Source organism: Crocodylus siamensis, chromosome 3, assembly GCF_052110815.1.
Source record: "Crocodylus siamensis isolate JL-2025a chromosome 3, ASM5211081v1, whole genome shotgun sequence".
Taxonomy (NCBI): Eukaryota; Metazoa; Chordata; order Crocodylia; family Crocodylidae; genus Crocodylus; species Crocodylus siamensis.
In genome coordinates, this window is record NC_143397.1 from 165,650,549 (window position 1) to 165,671,370 (window position 20,822).

General features: G+C 47.9%; 1 protein-coding gene across 3 annotated transcripts in view; it reads left to right on the forward strand.

The window, feature by feature from the left end:
- Positions 1-20,822, forward strand: part of LOC149869079 (uncharacterized) — a 136,680-nt gene that overhangs the window by 26,808 nt on the left and 89,050 nt on the right. Inside the window, exon 3 of one of the 3 annotated variants that reach the window (XM_090039664.1) lies at positions 5,691-5,999. The exons of the other annotated variants lie outside the window; for them this stretch is intronic. Coding sequence (XP_089895790.1) covers positions 5,691-5,999 — 309 coding nt within the window. The remainder of the gene's footprint in view (positions 1-5,690; positions 6,000-20,822) is intronic. 3 annotated transcript variants of the gene reach the window in all.

Genomic DNA, 20,822 nt, shown 5'->3' on the forward strand with positions numbered 1-20,822 from the left:
TAAAATAAAAATATGCTGCAATTTAGAAAAAAAAGGACAAGAAAAAAGGAAATATTGTAGGAATATTTTTTGCAAAGAATGGGGATAATGGCAAATTTCAGGGGAAAATGAAGGACCTGTAAGACTTGATTCTGTAAAATGCCAGGCCTCTTGGCACGGGTCTCCCCACATATACATAAATACTTTGTGCTTACCTTCAAAGCCTAGAATGGGGTCTCATTGACTCTGACTTGGTTCAGGCCCTAATTCATTCTTCTCACTTCTATGTGCACTGGACACTTCATGAATTTTGGGGACTCATGTGACATTGTAGCACAGTTTATGGCTACGGACAGACATTACACAAACTGGTTAAAGTGATCGGAAACTGGTTTAAACCTGTAATAGAACAGATGTTCAGTGCACATAAAACAGTTTGAAAATGACTGAAACTGGTTTGAGATAAACCTGGTTGAATGTAGTATCAGACTTAACTGATTTGGGTCAAACCGGTTTATGCAATGTCTGTCCCAGACCCTTTGCTGGTTTAAGCTAAACCAGGCACCCCCAGCACCCTGGCATACTCTCTGGGCTGAGCGGGGCTGTCTGCTCCATAGCAGTGCTGGCCCCTCCCCTCAGCTGGAACTCCGGCAGAGACTTTCAGGCACAGAAGGGGATGCTTGCCTCCCAGTGCCCCCAACCCCCTTCCCCCTCACCACTTGCTGCTTAAGCAGAGATCCCTTCCTCCTCTCTCCCACAACACAGACTGTAGCCAGCATGTGGTATGCTAGCTAATAGGGCTGTGCGAAGCTTCAGTACCCGATTTGATTCGGCGGAGATTTGTCCTTATTTGGTGACTGAATCTCTGAATCTGAATTGAATCAGAGGACCCTTTAATATCTCTGAATTGAATTGGAACCCTCCAGATTGATTTGGCGAGATTCAGACATAGCATAGCTTTTATTTATTTATTTATTTTTACAAACCTCTAGGTAGCAGGCGGCTCATGAACACTGCAATGCTGGACTGGATGGAGTGTCCCACAGGAGCATGAGGGGCCCCTCGGCATGCTTGGCAGCAGACCCGGAAGTGGGCCAGGAGTACTTCTGGTCCACTTTCAGGTATGCTGAAGAGTGCACAGGGCACCCCCCCCTGCCCATGCCGTCCCCAACTCAGCAACTGGTGCCTCCTGGGTCTGGGAGGGGCACCTGGGGTCCTCTCATGGCTGATCGCCAAGCCAGGGGAGTGTGGGGGGGCCCCCAGCCTGCTCCTTGACAGACCCAGAGGTGGACCAGTTCTGGTCCACTTCTGCGTTCACTGCCAAGCACATGGAGGCCCCCCCCCGCCACTCCTATGGGATGATCCAGGCACGCCAGCATCACAGCGATCACTGGTACCTCAAGGTACGTAGAAAAAAGATTTAAAGCTGTGTCTATGTCTGAATTGCTGATTCTCTGAATCAGCATTGACTCTTCAGATTTGGACTTGGCCAAATTGAATCAGGGACAGTGATCTGAATCAGGCCAAATCTGAATTGAATACAGCCTGCTTTGCACATCCCTACTAGCTAATGCTGTGTAATGCAAATAGGACAGTGTCCACTTAGGGCTTTTTGGAGGTAATCAGCAGCTCAGATGGTAGTGTTCCTGCAGTCTTTCGGGTTTAAAAACCCTTCATCAAGTTGAGGAAGCATTTGCAGCTGGTGTGTGCTCTTCCTGGATGGAATGAATAGTAAAGAAGCCAGAGGCTGGTATGCAGTTTCCTTTGGAAAAAGTTGTTTAAGAAGAGCTTGCAGTGAGTGAGTCTTTGTTTTCTGATGGGGTGTTAAATGCTGATAACACAGCTGATAAATGCTCTGTTATCAAGTGTGGGGGCTCCTCCCTAACCACAATGTTCTGCTGGGGCCTAGCCATGGGCCCCTCAGCTCAGCCTTGTTCAAGGAAAGGGAGGGCTGCTCTAGCGTCCCCTGGTTTATAGCCTGAGCCATTGCATAGATTCATAGTTGTAAGGCTGGAAGGGACCTCAGAAGATCATTGGGTCCAGCCCCGTGCACCAGGCAGGAAAGACAGCTGGGGTCAGATGACCCCAGCAAGGTGACTGCCTACTCCTCCAGGGTAGGCAATTGTACCGCCTCTAGGGGAAGCTTATTCCATAGTCTGGACACCCTAGTTGTGAAGTAGTTTTTCCTAATGTTGAGCCTGAAATGGTCTTCCAGGAGTTTGTGGCCATTACTCCCAATTTTTCTCCAGGAGATAGGTGCATGGGTTTGGGGGAAACTGCACCTCAAGCTGCAGACAAGCAAAACTCATGACATAGGTGACACTGTGTGTGTTAAGGTGCAGCAGGGTGAAAGCTGCAGGGATGGTAGCCCCTGCTGGGGCCACAAAGCCTGCCAGCTTTCAATGAGATAGATGCAGGGGATTCTGGGTTCTGGGGCCCTGCACCTCTAGCGGCTGACAGGCAAAACTCGTGAAATGGGTGCTTGTGCAACTGTGTCTGTCTTGGGGTATGGGCGAGGGGAGAACTACTGCAGGCCTGGCTGCTAAGCTGTTGTGTTACCAGTTACCAACCAATCATGATTCACTCAGGGATCAGCTCAATACACAGTATCTAGCTAATGTAATGAGTTAATGAGCAAGGATTAACACCTACAAAACCACAGACTAAGGAGAGGAAAGAATCAATACAGACAATCAACTGCCCCAAGACAGACACAGTCAGTTGCACAAGCACCCATGTCATGAGTTTTATTTGTCAGCAGCTAGGGGTGCAGGGGCCCAGAACCCCCCTGCACCTATGTCCTTAACAGCTGGCAGGCTTTGTGGCCTCAGCAGGGACTAGCAGGCCTGCAGTTTTCACCTTGCTGCGCCTTAACACACACAGGGTCATCTATGTCATGAGTTTTGCCTGTCTGCAGCCAGAGGTGCAAGGCCCCAGAAGCCAGAACCCCCCTGTACCTATCACCTTGCAACTTGGCAGACTTTGTGGCCTCAGCATGGGTAACCACCCCTGCAGTTTTCACCCCACTGTGGCATAACGCATACATGTAACATGAGTTTTGCTTTCAGGAATTTGGGGTGCAGTTTCCCTGAACCCCCTGCACCTATCTCCTTGAACCTTAGCAGAGGCTACCACTCCTATAAGTTTCATCCAAATCAGACAAAAAACTACAAAGTTATAGCTATTTCATTGATTAGAAATCTTTCCAACATTGCTAGAAATCTTTCCAGGAGAGGGGGCAGCATAGGTATTCAGCCTGTAGGCATTCCTTCTCCCTGCTCTCCCAGCTTTCCCCAGACTGGAGGTATCCTGGTCTGGAGTAGCCATGGGGAGTAGCAGCTGTTCAACTCTTCTTGGTCCGTGGGGGTGGGGAGAGAGAAGGCAGAGTGAAAAAACAGGGAAAAACTCCCCTCACCTTTTCCAGACAAGGCACTTTCCAATCCTGTTGCTAGTCTCTGGGAGCAAAACAGAGGGAGTAGTGGGGCCAGGTCAGCCACCTGTTCTCCAGACCACATAGTCCACATTCCGGGGAACAGAAGGGGAGCATTGCTGCACTGGTCCACTCACCTTGTAGACCAGACCAGGCAGGGAATGGAGCACTGTACAGGCATTTGTTCCTGTGAGAGAAACTCTCCTGCAGGGGAGGTCTTTCAGATATCAACCTCAACAGTCTTTCTCTCAGAGCAGGTATATTTTTTCCAGGAGAAATTGAACAAATGCTTGTACACTTCAGAGCTATTGATGACTACTCTTCAGTAAGGAAGAGTGAGGAAGAGCAGTGGTTCTTCTGGTAGAAATATAACAGTTTTTGTGGCCAGAGTCTCTGTTCCTTGTGAAAGATGCTAGAATGGCAGAAAAGCTATAGAAAGGCTAATGAAAGTGCAGGCTTCCTAAACTTGCTCTAGTATCTTAATCTGAATAAAGGCAAACTTCTGTGAGTGAGAAGGGAATTCAGTTTACATGTCAATTCAGTGCTTGACCTAGTATCTTTGTGTGTGAAAATGTAGCTGCAATATTCTCCCTCTTTGATTTTTCTGGCATTTATTAGTTTGTCAAAACATCATCTCTTTTTAAACACAGGGGGTGGTGAAGTTCCCAGTGACTTCAATGGGGCCACTATTTCATCCAGAGGGATTAAAAACAGAATATAACGTGTTTTAAAAATGTAAAATTTTACTCACTAAAAATACTATGATGCTAATCGGTCACTATTCACCTGATGTGTCAATATAAGGAATGAAATGTTTGAGGAAGATAGTGGGGAAGGGAGATCGGAGAAACATCACAAGAAGGAAGCTTGCCAAAACAACTGAGAGGGAAGGTTTTTTTTAAAACTTTTTTTTCCTTTTGCTAGCCAATATACCACACCAAAGTACATAAGTCAGCAGTGAACCCTATGTCAGGTTTGTCAACACACTTCCTTCTTTTCTGGGTGAAGCATTTACTAGACCTTGACAAAATAAAAAAGTGCTAAAATTTAAAATAAAAAAAATGGAACAAAGACCTCTTTATCTAGACTCTTGGGCCCCATGCTCCTCTCTGTCATCAAATTGTAGTGAAGAATAAATAATCCCCTGACTCTTTTGGCAAGTCTAGCTCACTGATCTTCCTTTCCTAAGGAGATTAGCAGGTTAAATACCTTATGACTGTGTCTATATGAGATGGTTTACTGTGCAGGAAATTGCTCTACTCACGGGTAAATTTGCTACCTGAAAATACAAGTAGCAAATTTACTTGTGATTTCTTAACTGCGCAGTAATGAATGTACAGATGCAGACCAGGAGCAAATTTGTTACTGTTCAGCCCCACCACTATGGGGCCAGCTCAGCTCCTGGGCCCTGGGGCTGAGGTGGCTCTTTGCCTGCCCCAGCCCCAGCCCCAGGCTCTTAAAAGCCTGTGGCCCATGTGCAGCTAGTCATGGGCCACTGCGTTTCCTGGCAGAAGCCCTAGACCAGCTGCAGCAGCCTGCCCAGGCTCCAGTGCTGATCCCTGGCACCGTGGTGCCACACAACTGCCAGGCCTACACTGTTATATTGCACCTGCTAGGCCTGGCAGCACTCTGGGACCTCTACAGCCAACCTCTGGCCACCGGGTCCTGCTCCAGCTGACCTCAAGTTAGCCACAGGGCCATGACCCTGTGGTGGGTGCTGCAAGCATCTGCCCAGGCCTGCCAACACTGGGACTGACATGTGGAGGACACTCACAGCAAGGGTACTCTTGACATACCAGAGAAATAACATACATACTGGCATGGGAGAGGACTTCCCCTCCCACTTCTCCCCCTCCCACCTCTCTGGAGAGGTTCCCTGAGGAGAGGGTGGAGGCATAAGAAGCTCCTCATCTCAGTTGGCCAGGAGTCCCTTGCCCCCATGTACTGTGGGCGGCAGCACAGAAGACAGGATTGGCCTGCAGGAGGAGAAGTGGGGGGAGTGGCTCTAGAACTGTGGCAGAAGATGCTGCCAGGAGCCAGGCCTGCCTGTGGCCAGCACTCAGAAGCCCGCATGGCCCTGGGGAGCATGCAGCGATGGGGGGCTTGGCTGGTGGTCACCTAGGCCAGAGCCTGCCCAGATGACTTACCATGGTCCATGGGTACCCATGCACACATGACTCTTGATCTGAGGCTGGGCAGTGTGTAGCCCCCTGGTACAGAGCACCTCCTCTCAGAAATGTTGCAAACTCTCACAAACAACCTTTTTCTCCTGGCTGCCTAGGTCCTGCAACTGCATGTAGGGGACAGGCACAAGTTGGCAGCTGGAATGTGCCATCAGGGTCACCAGCATGCCTTGGCTTGGATCCTGTGGATGTGCTGGCTCCACCAGTGCAGGATGCAGGATTGGACCCAGCTGCTGAACCAGCTTAACATGGTGGCCAAGGAGTGCCTGGCAGACTTGCCCATGAGGAGGCAAGGGACTAGGCAGACAAGGAATGGTTTGTGGCCCTGGAGGAGAGACGTGGAGGCCCTAGAGTGGCAGGATTTCCTGGTGGCCAGAGCAGAGGAGGCCATGCAACAGGAACGCCAGGTACTGGACACTGTCCTAACTTTGTGGTTCCCTTCATGCCACCTGTTGCCCTACCCCCAGCCCTAGCCCTACCTGCCTGCTGGCAGCCATCCACCACCCAGCAGCAGCCTCCCTCCCCCACCCTGGGCTGAGGGGCAGTGGCGCTTCTGCCCTAGCTCCCTCCCCAGGTCCCTCACCACTCAGCTCACCTCCCTGAACCCAGCCCCATCTCTTGCCCTGGCTCCACGTAGCCACAGAGCAGAAGCTTCCTGCAGCAGAGCCTGGACCACAGATGGACCTTGCTGGCCCAAGCCACTGGCTGCAGAAGGGGGAGGTGGGCATACCGGCAGAGCCCCTGCCTGACTGCTTCGCTGCAGCATGTGCACCCATGGGAGACGGCCAGAGGCTGGGGTGCTGGCCACCTGTCTCTGGGCTCCTCCCCCTAGGCACCCCATGCCACAGCCCCCTGCCCTGAGTGGGAATGCACACATTTCTGTATGTACTCTGCATGGTGTTTTATTGATGGTGGATGGGTACAGTGGTGGAGGGGTTCTGTGGGGAGTTGGAGAGGAGGGGAAGGGGTCTGTTGTTGGAGAGGGAGAGGGGAGGGTGGAGTTTGTTTCTGGGTAGGGGAATAAATTATTTTTGTAGAAGTGTCTGTAGTGAGCATGGTGCTGGGGGTGCATGGTGGCCTGAGGGTCAATGGGTGACTGCCCAGGTGGGCAGTAGGGGGAGTACAGGAGGAGGTGGTTGGCCAGTGACTCTTGCACCCAGTACCCTGGCCCCCACTGGCAGGTGTGTGGCTTGCTTGGGGCCTTCGTAGGGTGGGCCCGCTGCTGTTGCTGCCAGTCTTCCACCCACTGTGCCTTCTCCACTCAGACTTCATGAAATGGCTCTCTCAGGGCCTCACAGAAGTTATGCAGCAGGGAGGCTGCAGTGATGACCTGGGGGAGGTTGGCCTTGGCAAATTTCTAGAAAGGTGGTGAGGGTATACTGGTGTCCCCTGAAGTGGCAGAAGGTTCACTCCACCAGGGCATGGTTCTGGCCCAAGCACTGGTCAAAGTGTGCTTAGTGGTGGTTCAGCTGGCAAGTGTAGGGCTGCATGAACCGGGGAGGAGCAGGTAGGCAGGGTTCCTGATGAGGAGGGGCCACCACTGCACTCAGCTGGAAGTCTGGCACCTCTAGTGTGAAGCACCCACTCTCCACCAGGGCTGGCAGGTTGGAGTTGCAGAAGATATGGTAGCTTGAGCACTGCCTCACATCGTCAGTCCTCACATTGGTGAAGGTGCCACAGGGGTTGATGATGGTCTAGAGAACAATGGAGTGGAAGTCCCACTGGCTGTAGCTGGGGCATGGTGTGCCCCAACACATCGTGGAGGGTGCTGCATGCTTTCAGGACAGCTTCCCAGGCAGTCACTTTGCCCAGGCTGAAGAGGTGGCCAATACAGTAGAGGCTGGTGGGTGTGGCCAGCTTGAGCAGGGCAATGGCTAGCCTGGTGTCTATGGGGAGGGTCCTCTGTATAGTGGTGTTCTGCTGCTCCAGGTGCAGGTCAAGCTGCTCCAGGAACTCCTGGAAGGTGGCCTGGGTCATCTGAAAGGACTCCAATGGCTGCTTATCTTCCTAGGTGCTCTGGATGATGTGTAGCCACTAGTCCTGGCTGGCGAGGTGCATCCACAGATGGTGGGGCTAGAGGCCCAGGAGTGCATGGAACAGACCCAGGGGTGGCATCCAGAAGCACATTACTGGCATCCCTGTCAGGGTCTGGGTGGCAGTGGCACAGTGGTAGCAGGCCTGTGTTACCTGTCAGCTCCTGTTCTTGGGGAACCCTGACACAGGATGCAGACTGTCTGACTCACAAAGAATCCCCCCCACACCTAAACAGAAACTGATTAAGATGCAGTGAGAGACACACCTAAAATCCTCCAGATAAGGGTGACAAAAGTGAAACAACTGCCCTAAGTCTCATTTGCATCTGAGATGGGACCAGATGACCATTCATTTACATGAGAGATGGAGAACAGAAAATCTGAAGCAGAGATTGCAGTGAATTCTGGGATCAGCGAAGCAGGAGAGTACTGCATGATGGGGAATCTGTGCTCCAAATACTAATCAACTCTCACACCCAACTCAGGATTTCTCAGACAAGTTCTAATCTGGATTTACAAAGGACTTTTCCTCCTCCCCCTCCCCACCACACCTCTAAGCAAAAGTAAGTTTACTAGGCATCTGGGGCCGTACATTCCCCGGTCCCACTATGGGAGGCCTATGTAAACTTAATCGGCTAAGACTTGGTTGCCGGGTTAGGGAATGCTGAGGCAATAGACCGAGTCAGTGGGGTATGGATAACATTTGAACAATGGTACAGGGTTCATCACAGCGTCCAGCCTGTTGGAGCTCTGTCCACAAGTGTTGTCATACTTTTCCCAAGATGACTGGTGGAAGTCCTCTCCACAACAGGTTATGAACACTCCAATAATTGCCTTAAGTCTGTTAAAAGACTATAGTAAGATCTGGAAAAGTCATGCTAAGCTGAGGCTTGTTCACAGCAAGTAAAAATCCAGAACCCTGATGCTGCAAGCTATCTATTGTTTCTGAAGACACCAGGTGATGTCACATCAAGTATATCTGCTATCCATAGGAATGTCAAGCTGGCTCCCAAGTAGATGTTTCCTGAGTATCAATCAGTTTCCTGAGATGTTCCCACCAGATAACCCCTTGTCAAATAGAAAAGACAATTTGATTTACATGATTGAGAATGCTTGAAAGAAGATGAACTGAGGGTATAAAAATCTGTAAAAGAAGCAGTGCTGACACCACCCACTTTCTTCTGGAGAGGCTGAAAGAGGCAGACCATCTCCCTTCAAGGATTGTGCTGAGAACTTTGACGTGTCAGCTTTGCAACCCAAGTGCCTTGGACTGGTGAGATCCCAGCTCTCTCTCTCTTCTCTTCTCTCTCTCTAAGCATAGATTTCTGAACATGAACTGTAGTAGTTAAGCTTGAGCTAAGTTTCCCCAAATACTTAGTGAAACCAGGGTAATACTGTAACTGTTTGTGTTTGTTTTTCCTTTGCATGTCTATTACTACTAGTGTCATTATATATTTCATCTACTTAGCAATAAATAACTTTTATAGTCAAACTGGTGGTAATTGGGTATATTTTTCCTTCTTTACTTCTCTTTCCCCACTTGATCTGCAGCAATGCTTCTTTTACCTAAGCTAAAGATCCCTGTGAAGCCCAAAAATGCTGTGGGGTCTGCTCATCAAGAGGCTAAAAGATTGGGACGTGCTGAGTTTGAAACACATTAGGGGATCAGCTTGTACAGGCTGATTGACCCAGTTTGGCTCAGACGTGCCCTAATGAACTGAATGCTGGCCCATGAGGGTGTCATCTGGACACCTGGCTGGATTCAGAGATATTCTGTTTAACTGTGTGCTTGTGTCTGACTGTGGTTATTGTTGCTCTGATGAACTAATTCTTGGCATATGAGGGTGTCAGCCTGTCCATGCTGATCAACCTGGCGAGGTCAGGTGTGTCACATTAATCTGTGTGTGTTTGTGGATATGACTGATTTGGGGACGGGAGGAACCCAGCCCCACTGAACTGAGTCCTGCAAGATAGCTCCACTGGGGGTGAGGGCTTGCAGGGGGAGAGATACAGCTCCGTATAGAAACACCAGTAACACAAGCAGCACATTAATAGAATTACCAAGACCCTAGCCCTAATAAATGAGCACACCCCAAAGTAGTGGGCAAATCTGGTAACACCTGGGATGCTGCAGAGAGCCAGGCCAAATGGGTGCAGGGTTCATAGAATCATAAAATCATAGGAGTAGGGTTGGGAGGGACTGGATGGGAGAAAAGACGACTCAAATGAGTCCAGCCAGGTAGTCATCAAGCCTCTTTTTAAAGATCCCCAGGGTAGGAGCCAGCACCACTTCCCTAGGAAGTTGGTTCCAGCTCCTAGCCACCCTGACTGTGAAGTAGTTCTTGCAAATGTCTAATCTAAATCTACTCTCTAATAACTTGTGTCCATTGTTCCTTGTCATGCCAGGGGGCACTAGGGGAAACTGTGGCTCCCCTAAACCCTTCCGGTCCCGCCTAGTGAGTTCATAGACAGTCACCAGGTCCCCCCTCAGCCTTCTCTTGTGAAGGCTGAACACGTTTAGGTCCCACAGTCTTTCTATGTAGGGTCTGCCCTGTAGTCCCCGGATCATGTGGGTGGCCCTCCTCTGGACCCTTTCAATGTTGTCCACATCCCTCCTGAAGTGGGGCGCACAGAACTGGGTGCAGTACTCCAGCTGTGGCCTGACCAGCGTCGCATAGAAGGGGAGAATCACCTCCCTGGCTCTACCTGAGATGCACCTGCAGATGCATGACAAGGTCCAGTTAGCCCTGCCAACCGTGACCTCACATTGTGGGCCCCTGTTCATCTTGGAATCAATAATGACTGCAAGATCCCTTTCTGCCTCTGTGCTCTCTAGAAAGGAGTTTCCCATTCTATAAGTGTGCTGCTGGTTTCTACTGCCTAAGTGCAGCACCCTGCACTTGTCAGTACTGAAACGCATCCTGTTTATGTTAGCCCACTCCTGTAACCTATCCAGGTCTTGTTGCAGTCTTTCCTTCCCTACTAGCGTGCTCACCTCACCCCAAATTTTGGTATCATCAGTGAATTTAAACAGGTTGCAATTCACCCCATCCAAATTGCTGATGAAGAAATTGAACAGCGCAGGCCCCAGGACTGAGCCCTGGGGGACTCCGCTGCCCACTTCCCCTAGGATGAATATGACCCGTCCACCACCTCCCTCTGAGTACGACCCTTGACCCAATCTGCAATCCATCTGACTGTGTAGGCATCAATGCCACAGTTGCCTAGTTTTTTAATGAGGATGGAGTGCGAGACGGTGTCAAAGGCCTTGCTGAAGTCTAGAAAGACTACGTCCATGGCGACACCTGCTTCCATTGCCTTTGTGACTTGATCATAAAAGGCAATCAGGTTGGTCTGACATGACCTGCCCCTAATGAAACCATGCTGGTTGCCCTTGAGCATCATCCCTGAAGCCGACCCATCACAGATGTGCTTGCTCCTTGAGAATCTTCTCAAAGGGTTCAGGGGCACCTCCAGACTGAGACTGCCCTGGGCCAGGTGGTGGTTGCCACAGCAGGCCAGCAGGGCCATCACAGTGGTCAGCAGGATCCTGAGGCAGTAGATGTCACCACTGGGTCCTGGGGCTGGAGAAGCCATGGCATGGTGGGCAGAGGCTGTGGGGAGAGAGCTGTCACATTCTGCACTCTGCCTGCTGCTCTGGTCCAGGGAAGCAAATGACCCAGGAGCTGTATGCAGGGGTGCCTTTTAAAGATGGCTGCTGGCCACAGGCAGCTGCAGCTGGCACCTCCAGCTCCCCTTGGCAGCAGCAACAGGCCAGTGCAGACCCCCAGGAAGTGGGGAATCTGCTCCTGCTCTCCTGCACCTGTAGATGGCTGCCCATGATGGATTTATTCTAGAGTAATTTACTGTAGAGTAAACCCACCCTAGAGCAAATGCACATGTGGACATGTAGAACCAAGTGTAAAGGTAAGAAGGACATGAATACCCAATAATTTCTCTTATCCTAGCCTGGCTGTAGTTACTGGGATAACGCATGTCATTTTTTTTGGAGCAGTTCAAAAGAAAATGTGCTCAGCCAAGTTTAATTCTATCTCTGAATCTCAAGCTTTCACAGGCATGTTAAATTTTGTGACTACTGTGTCCTGTGGTATAAAGTATTATAGAATAAAGACCCAGTTGAGGAGGTTCACCTACATAGTAACAATTTATTTTATTTATAATAGCTGACTCTTACTGTCCTTTAAGCTGGGTACAGAAATAGTCGCAGTGGAGTTTGTGACTATTGAACCTTGCCATCCCTCAGGGTGCTCTGGGGAACAGATGTTCCCCCAGATCCTGATAAGCACCCCTGATAAACTTATAGATGGTCACCAGATCACCCCTGAGCCTGCACTTTTCTGGGCTGAAGAGTCCCATGGCTCTCAGCCTCTCATCATAAGGTCTGTTTTCCTGACCTCTGATCATGCGCGTGGCTCTTCTCTGGACTCTCTCAAGCTTCTCCACATCCTTTTTGAATTGTGGAGCTCAAAACTGGATTCAGTACTCCATCTGTGGCCTCACCAAGGCCAAGTACAGCCGGAGAATGATATCCAGGGATTTGCTTGAGAAGCATCTTGTAAATATTTTATTTCATTTTATATAACTGCCGCGTGGCATTTTTCACATTTATGTAACTTTATAGTCTTATCTGTAAATTAGTCTAAACCAAAATGTCTACTTAGTAAATCCTATCGCGCGCGCTTCCCATGCGCGCGAAATTTCCTTTGTCTACTGGCGCGGGTTTTGTATTTCCTGCGCACATGAAATTTCCTTTGTCTACCGGTGCGAGTTTTGTATTTCCTGCATGCGCGAAATTTCCTTTGTCTACTGGCGCGAGTTTTGTATTTCCCGCGCGCGCGAAATTTCCTTTGTCTACCGCGTGCACGAATTTTGTATCAAGCTGCGCATACGTATTTTATAAGTTTCTCTTCTATCCTGTAAGTTTCACTTCTGCGGAAACGCAACCTATGTAAAAATCTGCCTAGCAACACCTATGTAAAAGAAACTACCCTCTCCCTGCACGCTTGGTTTACATCATAGTTAGTGTCATAGAGGCAGTCCAACCAACATCAATAAAGAGGTGAAGAAGCAGGAAACGGCAGAGACGACGACTGGATAAGCCTCAGGCTTGATTACCCTGTTGCCGGTCCTCAGCCTCCCGTCTGGGCCTATCCCAGCGAAAACCCATCAAAGGCCTCGAAAACCCGACAATGAACATCAGCGTCTCAGCATAGCTTAGACTGCATACCTGCTTTTACCATACCTCCGTGCTTATACTTTAGCTGCAACTTTGCTCCAGCCGGTCTCCCCTCTTATTCATAAGAGGGTGAGGCCAGGTGAGTTGAATAAACCCTTTTACTATACATTTTGAAAGCGTATAGCACTTTGCCTACTTGCGCCAGTAAGGCGAACCTCAAGGGCGGTCGACGAGCCACCTCTTATCCCGCCCCACAAGCCGCATACTCACTCGCTCCGTAAAGTCCGCGGCTCACCAAGTGGTGTTGGAGTCTCTAATCCTGCATTTCGCAACACATCTATGGATGCAAGCCAGCATTTTGCTTGCTTTACTAGCTGCAGCATCACATTGAAAGCTCATGTTCATCTTGTGGTCAGTCATGACCCCCAAGTCCCCTTCATCAGTAGTGCTAAGCAGCATAGCACTGCCAAGCCTATAAACATGCTGTGGAGAACCTTGCATTTTTCGGTGTTATACCATCAGGTTTTCATCTGCCCATTTCATGTGCCTGTCAAGATCTACCTGGATTACCCTCCTGTCCTCAAGTGTGGATGCTCTACCCGAGAGTTTGGCATTGTTAGCAAACTTGGCCAGTCTGCTTCTGACACCAATGTCCACATCATTGATGAAGATATTAAACAGTATAGGCCCTAGGACAGAGTCTTGAGGGACCCCACTGGTGACTGTGCACCAAGAAGATTGGTTTTTGTCAGCCACCACTCTCTGGGTCCTACCAGATTGAAGGTCAGCTTTGATGGAGGGTAAGGAGTCTCCCTCACCCAGGCCTCCCTGACCCACAGTGTGCAGGGGTGTCCCATGGGACTGATGGAAGATTGATGGAAAGTACCCATTTAGCAAGTTTGCTTTTTCATGGGCATCAGTTATCAGTTGTCCCATCTGGTTTAGCAGGGGTCCAATGTTGCCCTTGCTTTTCCCCACATATTGAAAAAAGGACTTTTTATTATCCTTGATATTTGTAGCTAGCTGGAGTTCTATCACAGCCTTGGCTTTCCTGGTTTGCTCTCTGCAGGTCTGGACCAGAGCAAAGTACTCCTCCTTGGTAGTGGTTCCAGTCCTCCATCCTTTGTAGGTCTTCCACGTAAGACTCAGGAGGTCTGCCAGTTCCCTGGAGAGCCAAGGGGGCTGCTGTGTCCTTTGGATGCCTTTCCTCTGAGATGGGATGGACTTTGCTTGTGCATCCAGGATTGCTCTCTTGAGGAGCAACCACTCGTCCTGAACTCCCCTCCACTTTGGTTTGTGGCCCTTTAGGGCCTCACTAACAAGCCTCCTTAGCTTGTCAAAGTCAGCTTTCCTGAAGTCAAGGACTTCTGTATTACTGACTGACTTGCCAGGTTTATGGCAGATGGTGAAGGTGATCAGCTCATGGTCACTGTCACCCAGCTTCCCTTCAATCATTAGGTCACTGATTAGGTTGTCCCTGGTTGCCAGTATGAGGTCGAGAAGCTCTTTACCGCTCATTGGCCCATAGACTTCCTGCATCAGATAGAGGTCATCCACGCATGAGAGAAAGCTTTGCAACCACTCAGATTTGGCTGAGCGCTCCTCCCATGAGATGTCTGGGTAGTTAAAGTCTCCCGTGACAACCATACACTGGGAGCGCATGGCCTCAGCCAATTCCCTGGTGAACTCCTGGTCAAGGTCTTTACCCTGGGTAGGGGGTCTGTAGTAGACACCCACCATAGTATCCCCTATGCCATGTTCCCCACAGATTTTAACCCAGAGGGTCTTAAGTCATCCACCATGGGTGCCAGTGTCAGCTTGTAGGGATGCATAGCTTTCCTTGACAGAGAGCTACACCCCTGCCCCTTTTGTCCACTCAATCTCTCCTGTACAGGGTATAACAATCTATACCTGTGGCCCAGTCATTTGTGGAGTCCCACCAGGTCTCCGTTATCCCTATGAAATCATAGTTATTTGTGTTTAGCAGGAGGACAAGTTCCTCCTGTTTATTCCCCAAGCTCCTGGCATTTGTATATAGGCACTCAAGTGTCCCCTTGGGTCCATCTAACAATGGACCCAATCTATGTTAACCCTACTTCCAAGATGCACTTCACTTAGATCAAGTTGTCCATTTTTAGATTGATCTAACTTTCACGAACTTTTATACAGTTCCTAGCACAGCCTCAGGGATGGGAGAAACCAGCTGCTGGCCCCAGCCCTAGACCTGTACTTTCCCTACCCCTAACCTGATATCGGGCCAATTTTAGCTCCCCTCTGAAACTGGCCTGCTAGTGGCCTGGGGGCTGTTCCAGCTCAGAGGCAGCCTGACCCAACTGTTCTCCAAGCCCAAGCTGGGGCAGCCCCTGACCCACTAGCAACCCCCTTAGGTGGTCCCAAGGGGTGCTGCTGTTGCAGAGGGAAGGACCAGGGCTCCCCACAGGTCAGGGGCCACTCAGCCCACTGGCAGCTTGCCCCCTGACTGTGGGAGATGCGGGCAGGCTCTGTGAAAAAGAAAAAAAGGATCAGACCCCTTACCACTTCTGCCTTCAGCCTGCCTCTCCCATGGTTGGGGGGTGAGAAATCGAGATTAAAGGCTGCAACACTACAAGTAGCTACATTGCAAACTAAGCCACATGGGGACAGGGGGCACAGCAGTAGTGGCTGTGGGCATGCAAGCCCCTATGGTTGGTGACTGCCGGAATCCAGGCTCTGGGCCTGTGGACACCTCCAAGGCATTTCAGGCAGTTGCCAATTGTGCCACCAGGCAGGGCTGTCATGGAGCTGCAGCCAGCTGGAAATAGTCCTGCCCCCATGGTCTGGCCTGGGTTAGCCCCTCCGGGCCCTTCCCAGCCAGCTGGAGCTCCCTGACATCCCTGCCTGGCCTGGGCACAGGAAGCCATGAGCAATGTGGCTACACAGCTCTCATGGCCCCAGCCTTAGCTGCAGCCTGCTGGGTAGGGCCCCTCTGTGGCTGCACTCAGCAGTGTCTGTAGGCTTGTTTTGCTCAGCTCTGTAGCCCCAGCTCTGGACTGATAGCGGGACCATGCCAGCTGGCTCTGGCCAGGCTCCCTGCCATGTGAGTGGCCAATGATGAGGGAAAGCCAGGAAGATTCTACCTGGGATCCCGTGCCTGTGCTCAATGGGGAGACAGGGGAGTTTAATTCCCCACTCTCTCCCCTCTTAGGGACATGCCTAGGAAGGGCTGCTCCCCACCTCCCTCTTCAGGCACACCCTGGTGGCAGTCCCTGCATGCCAGGGTAGGGGTTTAAACTCCTCCCCAATCATATTTAGCATCTTGGTGGGGCCAGGGAGACTGGCTATGCCCCCCTGGTCAGCTTCCCTCCAGCCTTGTGGCTGCTGTGGAAGGGAAGAGAGGGCTCCCTCTAGCATGCCCCGCCCCGCCCCGCCCCGCTACTTCTAAACTGAGCCACCGCCTGCATTTCCAGAATCAAAGTGAATGTCTATTCACTTGCAAATCAGTTCAAACTACACAGATTAGGCTAACCTGCAAAGATTCAATCAATTCAGGCTCAGGCTTTTTGAAAGTCTGTCCCTAGCCCATATGTCTATTGCAATTTATTTGCATTTCAAATTATTCTTACCACAGAATGGTAGCTAAATTTGTGAAATTACCTCATAATATTATATTGGCAACGGTGAATAATTTTGTCCATCTAAAGAGGAGGTTTTCTGATTATTTGTGTGGGTGGATGGGAAGGAAGATAAACAGTTTAGTTCTGAGCCTCAAAGTGAATATTTACTTGACAATATTATTCTTCCTTTTTGAACTCCAAAAAAACAAAAGAAAAAATTCCAGGTTTTGGTTCTCAGGCTTCTCTAATTGGAATAGTGTGTTACTAAGAAAATTCTGAATTCTGTATTGCAAGGTCTGAATAAAACTAGTGTTATAACAAATAACTTCTGATGTTATTTGTCATATCTTTCAACGAGTCCCACTTACACATCTGTATAGTGGTCCAACACTCTGAAATGTTTAGTACTTCTGGCACAGTATAAAATGAGTCTCTGGCTTCTTGGATGTTATATTGCTCTAGTGATTTAACCTCCCTGCGAATCTAACATATACTTATTACTGGCTACTGGGTGACTAGTGTTTTTGAACACTCTTTTTAGAGGACTTTGCTCTCTAGGCTTGAATGCTTCCTACTTTTTGTAGCTGCTCTTTCCCAGGCAAGACACAGTACAGTTAGCATGGATATCTATTTCTTTGCAGGATTTTCATTTCACATTTTATTTTCATTACAAATAAAGGGACAAACCATAGCCTTGTTCTCCAGCAAAGTGCTACAGACTTGTAACAAGAGCTAATTGAAAAGTGTAGTAGACTACTGAGCCATTCTGATGTAAGCAGATATGCAGGTTGCCTCTGGGAATAACGCAGAAGCAGGTTTCATAGTCTTCTACATTAAAGTCCCAGAATGGAGCTTACTGCCAAATGCCGGCAAGAATGATATAGACCTGACTGTGTACACAAAGTAGCTGGCTAGGCCTCTTTGAGCACATGAAACCCTGCTGGGCCCACTAGCTAGCCCTGCAAAATACAGCACTGGGGTATGCTTGTGTCAGTATTATGTTAATTTGCAGGTGTCCTGAGTATCCCCGATGCCTGCACCTGCATAGGAAGAGCCAGAAATTCACTTTGTATTTTGGATTAATGAATATTCAATGTGTTTGGTGTGGTTGTTGTTTTTTTTTTTAATGGAACCATGATTTTTCTTGGAAGCAGTGAAAGGAAAAATATACTCCCTCTTTCAGGTGTTCTTAATGCTTCAATTCCTGGGTGCTAACCAAGTGGCCTGGCAGATATTTTATAAGTGCTAGTCTGCAAGTCAATAAGTCAACAGAGAAAAATAAGCTTGTAGGGCACCTATACACATGCCCACAGCCTGCTCCAATGTATTCTGATTAGAATGCTCCAGCAGCCTCGGTGTCACATGTATTCAGTGCCCCTGCATTTCAAATGGTGCTGGGAGTGCTTTAACTAAAGCGCATCAAACTGACTTCAGTTAAAGTGCCCCCGTTGCTATTTTGATGAATGGGATGCTAAATACATGAGACACTGCAGGCATTTTAATTACAGCGGCTCCTAAGAGCTGCTCTAATTAACATGCCACCCCCACCTCCACTGCAGAGCACATGTAAATATGCCCTTAGAAACTAAATCAAGCACTATGTTGAAAATAATAAATTATGTACACTCTCAAGGAATCAGAAGGAAATTTTCATATTAACACCTCAAAAGTTAATGTATATATGCAGCTTGATTTGAAAAAAATGTGTTTATGTAAGTGTTTATGTTTTTTAGTGCCAAAGGAAGTTAGGCATATGAATACCACCGATTACAAGTGGGACTGGTACTCACTGAACATGTCTATGCTGCAAACTTAGTGACAGGCAGTAGTGACTCGAGTTTGTTCCAGAATCAGTAGCAGCAGTACAACTTTTGCATGGTTCAGGAGGTGTCTACACAGCTTCCAGTTCAGGATTTAGCCTGTGCAAAACTGGCATGTTTGGGGATGCCACTGGTTGGCATGGTAAATTTGCAGTCTACATAGCCCTTTAAAAATAGTAAGTAATGTACAACTGTAACAGATTAAGACAAAAGATAGATTAGGTTGCCCAGTTCATCTTTCTCAAACTGTTCATTGAGTGAGAAGCTTATTTAATGTGCACATTAGTTCATAGCCCCTCAATTTGTTTTGAGGCATTTTTATGCATTAGTAAAAAATGTATTCTTTCCATGTGTGGTTTTGTTGTATTTGCTGTGATCTAATAACTAGCTCAGCCCTCATAGCGCAGGTGACTTGTCAGGTCTGTACCTTTCTCTAGTATCCTTATCCTGGTGTATTCTTCAAGGAGGAATTGTTTTCTGTTTAACCATAGAGGAGTGATGCACAGCTGTCCTCAATGGAGTTCTGTAAAGTGATTTTGGGAGACCTTCCAGGTCCAGTTAGAGTTGCAACTCAGAGAAACTAAAGTATGTAGTGCTTTAATCTGATGTCCAAAAACATTCTCTCCAAAAAAGAAAAAGTAAACTAAATTGTTGTGTGTCCTTGGATACGATATTTTACTACCTTGTGCACACAGCCATGGTAACCACTTGTAATGCTTGTTTGAGAAGTGATCAATGGATAAAAATCTCTCTGACAGAGCAAAATGTTATCTACTATTCATGTACAACAAAATGGTACAGCGTGTACAGCTTGAAAGCAGATACTGGTTGCATTATAACCGTGGCATTTATGTATGAAAGTATTTATACTAATACATATAAAACTGGATACAATTAGAAGGGCCAGATTCTGAGTGACTCTGATGTAATCCTGGAGTAAAAACATGTGGCCAGGCTAGTTACTCAGACATCTGTACAACTAATGTCAGAATCTGGTTCAAAGTGCAATATGTGCATATATTTTACCTTTTCTTAGAGATTTCAAGGACACATCTGCAAGGAGAAAAAAACCTGGAGGACTGGTTCATTTAAAGAAAAAGTAATCAGATGAAATCTAGTTGAGTGAGAGGAATGTTCTGGATGGAGGCACAAGATGGAGAAATCTGTTTTCTGTTAGTCCAAGTGCTGTCAATAGCTCCAAAGGCGCTAAGCAAGCAAAGACATAAGGGTTTTACACAACATAGTATCTTGATCCTTTATAGGTGTTTACTGCCAGTGGATATATATATACTATGTCAGTTCAAAGATCAAGGCAAAAATGGGTTGATGACTAGTGAGGCACCCCCTGTCTTAGTTCTGTGACCAGCCCATTATGAACCTTAGCTGACTGCTTTTGTAACCAAGCTATGCAATATGCCCCAGGAACAGGGGAGGTGTAAAACAATTCAAGCAAATCAACGGTCTGATCGTTATCTACAGTACAAGATGAGCCAGTAAGAATCTGGCAGAGATATAGCATTGCTGGCTGTCTACATGCAAGCTAGCATATCAGAATTTGAAAGCTGATCCTCAATTCTTCCCAGAATGCTCCTGTTCCCTTTCTTCCCTCCCCAGATGGTATGGTGCAGTGAGGTGAAACAATATACTTTTATGGAAGTGGACTTGCCTGCAGTTTGTTTGTTTTTCACATTGATGGAAAAAATGTACAGCAAACCTACTCTTACGCGCAACACAGATCATTGTTTTTACTTACCTCACACTTGGATTCACACACATTTTTCCATTAGGTGCTGAAAAAAGTTTGATTTTGGAAAGTTTTCTCAGTATCTATATGTTAAACAGAGTATAAACAATGGCATTCTTATCTGAAAAATATGAGAAGATTGTAAACAGCGTTAGGAAAAGTAACAGATTTCCTTCCTTGCTTCAGTGTCCCCATTAGGTCTAAATAGTGTAGAATTAAAAGAACATTAATATGCTATGGATGGGGCAGTTTAGATTGTGGGGGGGAACTGAAAGACTCAGAGCGCATATATATTTTATATAACCTTTTTCATATTCTTTCTTTTGGGAGGGATCTTAATGAGAAGCAGGAAGGTCAAAGTCAAGTATCATGAAGCTATACAAAAAGTATATGTAAATAGATATTTTTTTCAATTTCTGAGACAAATCGGATTGCTGTACTCAGTATAATCTTGTGAAAGTTTAGTGAGTGGGGAAACATTTCTCACATCATAGAAACTTTTAAGCATATTCCAGTGTAAGGGCCTGGCCTTATTCTTAGAATCATAGGAAAGTAATGTTGAAAGGGATCTCACAAGGTCATCTAGTCCAGCCCTCCGCTCAAGGCAGGATCATCCCAGATTAAACCATCTCAACCAAATGTCTGTGTAACTCGCTTTTGAAAGTTTCTGCAAATGGAGATTCTACAACTCTTCTAGGTAGCCTGTTCCAGCCTGTTCATCCCTTGTAAGTCAGAAAGTTCTTAAATCTCCAGCCTAAATTTCCTCTGCTTCATCTTGAGACCATTGTTCCTAGTCCTGTCCCCTGTGGCCACAGATAAAAGCCCATCTCCATTCTCTCTATA